Here is a 12,140-nt window from a genome sequence, read left to right as displayed (position 1 = left end):
CTGTCTTTATTTATTCTTATGTGTGACAGAACCAGTAACACTTTCCAGTATTAAAGACCTATTTTTATAAGACATCAAATATTTCTGGTTCTTCTCTTAGATAATTTTTGGTATTGCATAATGTATAAAGCAAGTAGGTTCCCTTTTAGTTAGAAACTTATACTTTAAGTAAATAAATAGTAGACTTACTGTTGCCCATAATATTCAGGGAAAGAAGAACTTCCTTTGGTCCTAAATATTTTCCTTAAGGCCTGTAGTTTCCCCATCAGAGACAGGTCTCTTCTGTTTAAAAGGGTGCCTCAGTGGCTCAGTTGGTTAAGAGTCCAACTTTGGCTCAGAGGCCACTTTGGCTCACATGATGATCCCGTGGTCCATGAGTTCTTGTGGTCTGTGAGTTCAAGCAGGGTGTTGGGCTCTGTGCTGACAGCTCAGAGCCTGGAGCCTGCTTTGGATTTGGTATCTCCCTCTCTCTCTGGCCCTCCCCCATTCTCTCTCTCAAAAATAAATAAGTTTTTTAAAAAATTAAAAAAAATCCCATCTTAAAATGCAAAAGTATTTTGAGAATTAACACTTCAAACTGCTAGTATGCATTAATGCTGAGTGAAATGCTTATTAATTTAGAATACAGTGATAATTAGAATAAGGATTAAATACATATGAATAATATAATGTAATCCTAATTGTTAGGCACAGACATCATTTCCACAATTACCTCAGGGTACAGATAGAGGGAAGAGAATGGATCTTTTGGAAGTACTTGATTCTTAAACTGGTTGTCAGATATTTTCGCAATTTCGATTCGATTGATAAGCTTTGTTGTTTTGAGAATGGCCAGTAGAAGCTTATTCATTTTGAGCACAGGCTTTGGTGTCACAAGGCTGGCATCTGGTCCCTGACACTACAGTTTACTCTGACCAAAATCAGTAATTGGTTCCAAAATCTGAATTTGGTTTCTTAAACTATGAAATGGAAGTACTCATAATACCCCGAGTGGTAAAGCTGTTACCATGACTAAATGAGATTATGGTTCAAACGCTTAGAATGATGCCCGGCACATGTTAATGATCATTATCACCATTAAGTGGTTGAAATGGAAAATGAGTGTAGTCTGAATTTGTTATCGTTTTGGCTCTACCATCTGTTGGCTCTCTGTCCGAAACCTTCTCTCTTTTCTTGTCTCATAGAGCCGTGCCAGTGAACAAGAGGGCACAAGAATCCCCAGAAGCACCGTTTCTTTCCGGACCCGGTTCTCTCTTCCTTTGCCCTCCAGGGGCCGCTGCGTTTTCCCGAAAGCGCGCGGGAGGTCTGGTTGCCGCGAGACCGTCGCCAGGCAACCGCGTGTACACACACTTCTGGCCGGCCAGGGTCTCGTCAATATGGCGGCGCCGGGCACCCCCTCGACCTCTCCCCTCGACCTGTCTCTCACATCTGTGTCCCCGCCAGGACCGCCGCCGACCCCGCCCCCGACCTCGAACGCGCTCTCGAAGTCGCCCCTGGAGTCGAAGGCGAGCTCCCCGAGCCCACCGTCTCGCTCGACCTGCCAGGAGACCTCGTTGCCCCTCGCCGTGTTTTACGGGCCATTGGACGCTAAAAACCCGCTCCTGGCCTCCTGCGAGAGGGAGATCCGGGAATTACTAGGCTTTATGAGGAGAAAGAAGGCGTTAGCGACAACAGAGGAGCAGAAGCATGAATTCCACCGGCTTTGGTAAGCGGAGGCCGGGCCCTGGGGAGGGCGCCGGCCCAAGAAGGGCAACTCTTGGGGCCGGAGGAGATGCCCTTGAGGATGCCCACGGTGGTCCCAGAGCTGGGTCAGCGTTGCGAACCTGGAGATAAAAGCAAAGTTTAAGAAGTACAGACTCCTCGCGAGTACAACCCTTAATTCCTGGTAAATGTTATACCTTGGCTTCCTGCTCCGGTCAGAATAAAAATCAACACAGAAGTGTTTCATAACTCACTGTTCCTTCTGAGTGTTCCCCAATCGCTATCCCATGCCAGTAAATTGGCTCACTCGGGGACTTCGGGGGTTCACAACTTTCCATGCTGTGGGTACAGTTTTGTATATGAGGAAAAAGGAATACCTTCGAGGTGGCTTAGGTTCTTGAAAAAGTTAGTTCTTGATGCCATTAACTATGTGATTCTGTGAACATGTGCACTTTAATTCATTTTTATACCTTAATTCCTTGTTATATTGCTGTTAGGATCACAATGACTTTTTATTGATCTTGTGACTCATGTTGCACATATGTTTGCCCTTTGGGGGTTTCTATCCCCATGTTATTACTGAATTTCAAAGTACTCATTTTTAAGGTTCTTTCCTGTTTATGTCACCATCTTTCTTTCCTACTCAAAATACCTCACAAACCTAACAGTTACAAATGCAGACAAATGTCAAAGAAAACCAGAATAGTGAACAATTTCAACTTTCATTTTTCATTCATGCATTTAATATTGAAGAAATAGTTTTAACTTATATTTGTTCTTCATTAATGCATTTTAAGTATTTATTGAACACCTACTCTATCACGTACCATTCTAGGAACTAGGAAAACCTCAAATTAACAAAAAGATTTAACAGTTTGTATCCTCATAGAGCATACATTTTTGTTACTACAGACAGCTGCTAAACAAATATGTAAAGAAATCATTTTACAGGGAAAGAAGTGCCAGAAGAAAATTAGAGCAGAGAGTGGGGATGGAAGAAATGGTATGGTGTTGAAATTTAAAATGGGGGTAGCTAAGAGCATGGTCAGGGTAAGTCAGGAAAAGTAGCCTTTGAGAAAGATGAGAAAGAGATACAATAGCAAGTGATGAAGATTTCTGTAGGAAGCGTTGGCAGCAAGGGAGAATGACAAGTGTGAATTTCCTAGGATGGATAGTGACTGTGGGAAGAAAAGGCTTCTGGTAGGAAAGGGGCAGATCAAGAGTTTATTTATTTATTTATTTATTTATTTATAGATTAAAAAAAATTTTTTTTAAGTAATTTCTACACCCAGTATGGGTCTCAAACCCAGAACCCCAAAGATCAAGAGTCACGTGCACCACCGACTGAGTCAGCTAGGTGTCCCGCATCTAGTTTTAGATCTATTGCGATTGAAATGTAATTCAATGTCCAAGCAGAACTATTCTGTAGGCGGTTGGTCATTCAAGTCTGAAGGTCAGAGAAGATATACATTTGGGATTTGTCAGTGTACTAATGGTATTTAAATCATGACACCTGATGGAGTAGTTAAGGGAGTGGAGGGTAGATGGAAAAAAGGAGAGTCTGAGGACTGATTCCTGGAACGGTCCAGCATTGACAAGTTGAGGGGATAAGAAATTGGCAGAGACTAAGAAGGAGTGGCCAACGAGATAGGAAGAAAAGTGTGTGGTTTACTGGAAGCCAGGTAGAGAAACTGTTTCAAAGTAGGAAGTAATGATGGATTAACAGTGGCAAATCCTGCTAATGGGACAAATATGATGAGAACCCCAAGAATTGACCAATGAAAGCACATTATTTATATCGCAAACATTTCTGTGTTTGTGCCTTAGGTAGCACTTTATCTTCCCATTCCCACGAGCATTCTAGTTCAAGTCACCACCATGTTGTGCTTTCCCCACAGCCTCTCGAGTCTGAAACCTGTCCTTCATTGAGCAGTCAGGGTAATCTTTATAAAGCAATCACCCGCTCTCGTCTAAAGATTTTCTATTGCTTCCTATTGCTTTTAGAATAAATTTAAGACTTCTTCTGCCATCCTCCAGGCTCTGAGCATCTGGCCCTGCTTGCCTCTTTCATCTCAGCCCATCCCTCACTTCTCTCTCAGGACTTTCCAGGGAGACAGATACAATTTTTTTCATCCCGGGCCTTTATATTTGCTGCCTCCTCTGTCTGAAATGTTCTTTCCTTGGCTTTTCAAATATCTGGCTCCCTCTTTTATTTCAGGTCTTACCTCAGTTACCTCCGTAGAGTGCCTTTCCAATGTAATGCAGGTTTGGCCATCAATTAATACTTTTTATTTATTTGTTTTCTTGTGTGCTGTTTCCTCCATTAGAATGGAACCTCCCTGCTGACTTTGGATAATGTGCCTCTTTTTTACTTTTCTGTCTCTAGCAACTGGCCTGGTGGTTGGGATAGAGCAAACTTTCAATGAATATTTGGTATTGAAAGAATTCAAGGGTTAGTATCCTTATATTTTCAGTAAGTGTTAATGTTATATATGGGAAAGTAGACCTGGGCCGATTGGTAAGTATAGTATCTGTCCCATCTTTAAAGAGACTGTAAGAGAATCATAAATGTTAATGACTGACATGGACCTTAGCAATCTAATCTCTCACACAATTTAGGTATTTATTTATTTACACAACAACTTTTATTGAATGCCTACTATGTGTCCAGCATTGTACTCATCATGGTTTATATAGTGGTGAACAAAATAGGTAGGGAGTTGGTACTCATGGAGTTTAGAGAGAGAGAGAGAGAGAAAGAGAGAGAGAGAGAGAGAGATAGGCTTTCATTGAATCATTAAGTCAATATACAAACAACAAGTGCTATAAAGGAAGAAGCTACTGAATGCTTACATGTACCAGGCATCATACTGGGTGTTGGGGATACCGTGGTGAACAGACAAAGATCCCTGCCTTCTTGGTGCTTATATTCTAGAGGAAGAAATAGGAAATAAACATTTTAAATAAGTTTTATGGTGAACTAGAAAGTGATAAGTGCTTGGGAGAAAACTAAAGTGAGGAAGGGTTGTGGGGGAGATAGGAGACTGCAGTTTTCAACAATGTGGTCAGAGTAGGTGACACTTGAGCAGAAGCTTGAAGAGAACACACCTTGGACCTACTTTCAAACGAATGGTGAGGGAGGTGACATTAAGCTGAGATTAGAAAGATACCAGGCAAAGAGAGTGGATAGACAGAGGGAAGAAGCATGTGAGAAAATCTTGGCAGGAAAGAGCCAGAGACTTGGGAGGAATGGACAGAAGCCCGCTAAGCATGGCTTGGTGAGTGTGGGTGCAGTGGTGTGAGGTGAGATTAGAGGCATAGGTAGGGCTATGGAAGGTTTTGGAGGCCTTTTGTAGAGTTTGCTTTTATTTTAAATGCAATGGGAAACCATTGGGTAGTTTTGGGCAAGGGATTAATCTTATTTAATTTATATATATACATACGTATATATAGTCTTATCCAAATGGAACAAGAATGCCAATGTGGAGGCCAGTTAGGAATACAGTTCGGTAGGATTCACTTTTATAACATATTTGACAGATGGTTAGTTTTTAAAAGAAAAAATATATAATTATGGGAACTTCCATAAGCCAAAAACATTCAGGGTATCTAAATATAGATTTTGAGCATAACAGCAATGTCATTAAATTCAGAGTATGATAGATTATTTTAAAGGTATGCTTTTGTTATAATCACATGAGATTTAGATATTCTGTTTATATAGTTATGATTTCCTATTTTAGAAAATTCTAAATATCCAGCAGCAACTATAATAAATCAGCAATCCAAAGGATATTAACATTTTCTTAAATGATGCACATTATAGTGTATATTATATTTTCCTTGTTTAATCATTATGTAAGCCATTCCCAGTGAACAGTCTTAACTTGAACTTAAAGTTCACTTAAAAAAATTCTCTTACGTAACCTTGATTGATTTAACAAAGCTGGTATTTTTCGTTTGTGAGTAATAAACATAGTCATCATTATCTCATCTTTAAGGTTTGGAAGAATTAAATCTTTCATCTACATAATTTAAGAATTCTAGTAAGACATGCTGACTTTTTTGGGATTCATTATATTTATTCTAATACTGTGGCATTTCATGAAGCAGCAAGTGAAAGTAAAAAAATGTTAAAAAAAAATCCAAACCAAAAAGCCTCTTCCTTTTAAAATTCCTGTGGCTCCATTTCTCACACAATTTTTGGGGCATGGTTATTTACTACTTGGTACATGTATGTATTTTCCTACTACAGAATATTATTAATCTGTCCAAGAAGGTAAGAATATCCTGTCTCTATGCCTCCCTTGTCACTCAATCTATATCATTTAATTACTTGAATGAATTAATCTACGTATTTCTGTTGAGGTTGTTCTGATAATATCCCAACATATACATTGTAAGTATTAGAGTCATCTTTAATCCCTAAGTTTACATTCCTACTTGAATTAGTCAGTTTGGGCTATTAATTATTAATTATTAATTACAAATTAGTCAGTTTGGGCTCCGATGGCAAAACACCATACTCTGGGTGGCTTAAACAACAGAAATTTATTTGCTCCCAGTTCTGGAGGCTAGAAGTCCCAGATCAAGTTCTGGAAGGGTCAGTTTCTGGTGAAAGCACACTTCTCAACCACTTTGTCTTCTCATAGCCTTTCCTCTGAGCAAGTGCAAAGAAAGAGATAGAGAAAGCAATTTCTCTGGTGTTCTTCCTAGATTGACATCCATGCCATCAGACCAGGACCCTACCCTTATGACCTCATTTAACCTTAGTTACTTCCTTAGAGTACCCCTTTCCAAATACAGCCACACCGTGGGTTAGGACTTCAACATATGAATTGCAAGGGGACACACACATTCACTGTCCTCATTTAACACTGTACGTAACACTGTCCTCATCTAAAAATTTATGAGATAGGATTGGACAACTGTTAAGGGAAATTTGGATTTTTCCTTGAGGCATTTATAATTTCTGAGAGAGAAGGAAGGAGTAAGTATTAACTAAATAAATGAACAAATTGAGCAATGATCTGCTACCTTTTGAAACTGATTAGAAACCGTTTTGAGAATATTGTATGTTTTGTTCTTGTTTACTTGGTGGATGGAAGCAGGACCCTAATGAACTGACAGGATAGTGGAATCCTTGAACTCTTTATAGAAAAAAAAAATAAGAACAAGGAATTTTTTCCTAGTCATTTATTTATTTATTTATTCATTCATTCTTTCAACAAATAATTACTAACTATGTATGTGTACTAGATATTCACTACTCTTGAGGCTAGGCAATGGATAACAATGGATAACAAATCAAGGTCCTTGCCCTTGGGAAGTTTATGTTCCAGAGGACAGGCAGGCATAGTAATATACTTGTTAAGATCATGGATACACTGACCCTCAAGTCAATCAATATATCAACTATATATTTGGGATATTGATACTACCTATCTCAGGGTTGTTGTAGAAATGAAATGGAGAAAAAATGCATGTAGCAAAAGATCCAGAATAGCTAATGCAATATTGGAGGAGAACAAATTTGGAAGACTGACACTACTTGACTTCAAGTCTTCCTCTAAAGCTACAGTGATCAAGACGGTGTGGTATCAGTGAAAGAATGAACAAATGCATCATTGGGACAGAATAGAGAGTCCAGAGACCCACATACATATAAGCAACTGATCTTTGAGAGAGGAGCAAAGGCAATACAATGGAGCAAAGGTAGTCTTCTTCACAAATGGTGCTGGAACAACTGGACATCCACATGCAAACACTGAATCTCAGCACGCACTTTACACCCTTCACAAAAATCCGCTCAAAATGGATCACAAACCTAAAAGTAAAATGCAATTCTGTGAAATTCTTAAAAGATAACATAAGAGAAATCTAGATGACTTTAGGTTTGACAGTGACTTTTTAGGTGTAACACCAAAGTCACAGTCCATGAAGGAAAGAGTTGATAAACAGGACTTCATTAAAATGAAAAATCTCTGTTCTGTGAGAGACACCATGAATAAGATGAAAAGCCACAGATGGGAGAAAATATTTGCCAAAGACATATCTGATAAAGGACTGTTGTCCAAAATATACAAAAAACCCTTAAAACTGAATAAGAAAACAACCTGATTTAAAAAATGGATCAAAGAACTTTAACAGACACCTCACCAAAGAAGATAATACAAATGGCAAATAAACCAGTGAAAAGGTGCTCCATACCATGTATGATCAAAAAATGAAAACTGAAGCAATGAGCTGCGTCTACATACCTATTAGAATTGCCAAAATCCAGAACACCGACATTCACTGCTGGAGAAGATGTGCAGCAACAGGGACTTCTCATTTATTGCTGGTGGGAATGCAAAATGGTATAGCCAATTTGGAAGTTCGTTTGGCAGTTTCTTACAAAACTATGCCTACCCTTATCATACAATCCATGCACTGATGCTTTTTTTTTTTTATTTTTTTTGGTATTGACCTAAAGAAGTTGAAAACTTATATCCATACAAAAACCTGCATGTGAATTTTTAAATATTTTTATTTTATTATTTTAATTTTTAATTAAAAAAATTTAAATCCAAGTTAGTTAACATATAGTGTAATAATGATTTCAGGAATAGAATTTAGTGATCCATCACTTTCATATAATAACCCAGTGCTCATCCCAACAAGTGCCTTCCTTAATGCTCATCACCCTTTAGACCAGGAACACCCTGCCAGCAACCCTCAGTTTGTTCTCTGTATTTAAGAGTCTTATGGTTTGTCTCCCTGTTTTTATCTTATGTTTGCTTCCCTTCCCCATGTTCATCTGTTTTGTATCTTAAATTCCACATGTAAGTGAAATCATAGGATATTTGTTTTTCTCTATTTCGCTTAGCGTAATATGCTCTAGTTCCATCCATGTTGTTGCAAATGGCAAGATTTCATTCTTTTATTTATTTATTTATTTTTTTTTAAATTTTTTTTTCAACATTTATTTATTTTTGGGACAGAGAGAGACAGAGCATGAATGGGGGAGGGGCAGAGAGAGAGGGAGACACAGAATCGGAAACAGGCTCCAGGCTCTGAGCCATCAGCCCAGAGCCTGACGCGGGGCTCGAACTCACGGACCGCGAGATCCTGACCTGGCTGAAGTCGGACGCTTAGCCGACTGCGCCACCCAGGCGCCCCAAGATTTCATTCTTTTTGATTGCTGAGTAATGCACATGGATGTTTATAGCAGCTTTATTCCAAATGCCACAACTTGGAAGCAAACAAGATACCTTTCAGTAAGTAAATGGATGAATAAAGCATGGTGTATCTAGACAATGGAATATTATTCAGCATTAAAAGGAAATGAGCTATCAAGCCATGAAAAAACATAGGGGAATCTTAAAGGCATATTACTAAGTAAAAGAAGCCAGTTTGAAAAAGCTACATGCTGTATGATTCCAACTATATGGCATTTTGAAAAAGGCAAAACTATGGAGAGAATAAAAACCTCAGTGGTTGCCTAGGGTGAAGGGAGAGAAAGGGATGCATAGGCAGAGCACAGAAGATTTTTAGGGCAGCGAAACTACTCTTTGTGATAGCATAATGATGGGTAAACGTCATTGTATACTGGTCCAAACCCATAGAATGTATAACACTAAGAGTAAACCCTAATATAAACTGTAGACACTAGATGATAATGATACGTCAATGTAGGTTCATGAGTTGTAACAAATATACCACTTTGGTGGGGCGTGTTTATGATGGGGGAGGCTGTATATGGGGAATCTCCATACTTTTTGCTCAGTTTTTCTGTGAACCTAAAACTACTCTAAAAAATAAAATCTGTTTTTAAAAATGCATGTACAGAGCTTTGATCAGTGCTTGACATAAAGGAAGCAATAATTTTAACTATACTTAGTAATAATTAGACATTAACAGTAAGGCACATTGGAAAGACAGCACAAAATAAGTGCTTAAGGATAGTTTGCTAATTAATTGAGGTTTCCTGCTGACTTTGAAGATATTTTATTTTATGATTTTTACAGTGCCACCTCTTTGTTTAATATCTGGACCAAATATGCTCCGCGGCTGCCAGCTGCCTATTACAATGAAAAGCTTCTGAAGGTTGGAGATAGCCTTTGTGAAATAAAAGTAAGTGCCTCAGGAGTGAAAAAAGAGCCTAAGTGAAAATTACTTGACTAATTGTTATTATTATTTGGTTTGATACCATTCCTATTTTACATGATTTGATTTTTTTTTTTAAGAAAAATATGAATGAGTCTTACAAATTTTAATGAGGCACAGTAACCAAAAAAGTGTTTGTTTTTTAATTTTGTAGTTGAGATTTTCCAGAGGTAAGAGATTCCTGAACGGAAAGACAGCTGGCTGGGGTTGGTGGGGCGGGAGCGCAGTCCCTAGTTAACAGAGGGTGTGGTAGGTGCCCAACAGGAAATGCTGAGTCATCATGTTCCTACCTTATACAAAGGAGCCCAGACACCACTTCCTGTTGATTTTCATGTGACTGACCTTGCCCAGTAACAACTTTCATGGTTCCTGGCCCAGCTGCTATGTTGTCTGGTTCCTAGTGCCCTGTTTTAATGACTTTCAACTCCTTAACGTTTTGCTATATGTAATTATAGCAGTCATTCCCTACATGCCCTGTTTCTTGCTTAGTATAATATTCCAAACTGAGCTTGTGCCCTATTTCTGGTTCCATAGTTAATGCCCACGTCTTGGATTGCTGTGAACTCGTGGGCTTGGTTCGGTAAGACCAACCAACCAAGACCATCTGGCTGGGTTTCAGTTAATGATAATGTAAGTTTTCCCCTTAAGCTCTGGCATAGGCCCAGATTATTCCAAGTTAAATGTGAATGTTTGACACATCTAGAATCCACGGACCAAGAGTTATTTGACCCAAGGTGATTTTAGGACTTTTTCAATGTTTTCTTGATCTTCAGTTTTTTAGCTTCATTTTCTTCTTCCATTTCTATTTTCTGGACACGAAGTTTTGTTTTGTTTTGTTTTGTTTTGTTTTGTTTTGTTTTGTTTTGTTTTGGAGGGAAATTTACCAAATGGAGAATAAGATGTGGAGGAAATTTCATAATGAAGATCTATTTTCTGCTGCCAAAATTAGAGCATCAGTTTAGCTTCATATCATTGGACGGTGGTTCTTAGAAACTTGAAAATAAAGGAAAACTGTGGAAAAACTATAGAAAAAAAGTTTTCTGTAGGAAAACTATAGAAAACAAACAAATGGGCAAGATCTAACTTGTGAGCTTTATTCATGTGAAGTGGAATAACTTTGACAAGCATTAGAAGAGTGTCCCCTCTCATTTTTATGCTTCTCAATATAAGAAGCTGGTGATACATAGCACAGTTTGGGGTTGTTTGTGGAGTATTCAGGTGGGTGGAGTGGATATTGGTGGAGGGAGGATGGAAGAACATGTTAGAAGCTGATAAAGTAAGTGCATGCTGTGTAGTGGCTAAGGATTCAGAATATTTCAGATAGAAAGGCCCAGATAGGATATTTTAAAATTTACTTAAAGGAACAAAGAAAACATTTTTATCTACCTTTCACTTATGAGAAAGTGGACTGATAAAGGTAGAGTACTGAAAATGAACTTGACTTGTTACTTCCATTACATTTTAGTTACAGTAAAGATCATTTTGTTGGAATGGTCTTATTTATTTATTTATTTATTTATTTATTTTTGAGAGAGAGAGAGAGAGAGAGAGAGAGAGCGAGCACAGAGGGGAGGGGTAGAGGGAGAAAGAAAGAATCCCAAGCAGGCTTTATGCTGTCAGCACAGAGCCTGATGCTGGACTTGAACTCAGGAACCGTGAGATCATGACCTGATCGGAAATCAAGAGTCAGACACTTACCCAATCAACTGAGTCACCCAGGCACCCCTGGAATAGTCTTGTTTGGAACCTAGATTTGAATTCATTTTATGAACCAACTTAGAAAGGGAAAGATTCAGAATTAATTGGTAAACAAGTAACAAGTCAATAGAAATAGAAACAAAAGTTTGACTGTGGTTGCCTCCCAAGGGGCTTGGTACCCCTACAGGCAGTTGACACATAGAGTAGCTGCTTTTCCTGGATACAGTTGTTGGGGAGGAGGCTGACTCATATCCACAGCCTGGCTCACCTCACCTCCTCTGAAACTTCAGGTCACCTGTGCCCTGTGGGCTGCAGAAATGAGCTCTGATTCTGTAATGGGAACATAAGCATGAATTAGAACTAACAAGAATCCTAGCTAACAATAGCGCAGACTTTTTTTTTTTTTAAGGTTTTATTTTATTTTTTTCAAGCAATTTCTACACCCAACATGGGGCTTGAACTCACAACTCTGAGATCAAGAATCACATGCTCTACCGACTGAGCCAGCCAGGCACCCTAGCTCAGACTTTTTTGATTTGTCCTAATGTAGCCTCAAAGACCGTTGGCAGATGACAGAGAGGAGAGAGAGTGTA

General features: G+C 38.7%; 1 protein-coding gene across 3 annotated transcripts in view; it reads left to right on the top strand.

Annotated features, from left to right (window-relative positions):
* Positions 1-507: 507 nt before the first annotated feature.
* The window catches only part of CFAP54 (cilia and flagella associated protein 54), a 292,859-nt gene continuing 281,226 nt past the window's right edge, over positions 508-12,140 (top strand). The window contains exons 1-2 of one of the 3 annotated variants that reach the window (XM_040491157.1): positions 508-1,705; positions 9,711-9,816. In XM_040491157.1, the coding sequence (XP_040347091.1) occupies positions 1,377-1,705; positions 9,711-9,816 (435 nt within the window). In that variant the 5' untranslated portion in view covers positions 508-1,376. The remainder of the gene's footprint in view (positions 1,706-9,710; positions 9,817-12,140) is intronic. The other 2 variants (XM_040491156.1, XM_040491155.1) reach the window with 2 other exon arrangements.

The sequence above is a fragment of the Herpailurus yagouaroundi genome, unplaced genomic scaffold (assembly GCF_014898765.1).
Source record: "Herpailurus yagouaroundi ecotype Mexico unplaced genomic scaffold, PumYag 182, whole genome shotgun sequence".
Taxonomy (NCBI): Eukaryota; Metazoa; Chordata; class Mammalia; order Carnivora; family Felidae; genus Herpailurus; species Herpailurus yagouaroundi.
The sequence above is the reverse complement of the archived record's forward strand: the minus strand, read 5'-3'. Positions and strand labels throughout refer to the sequence as shown.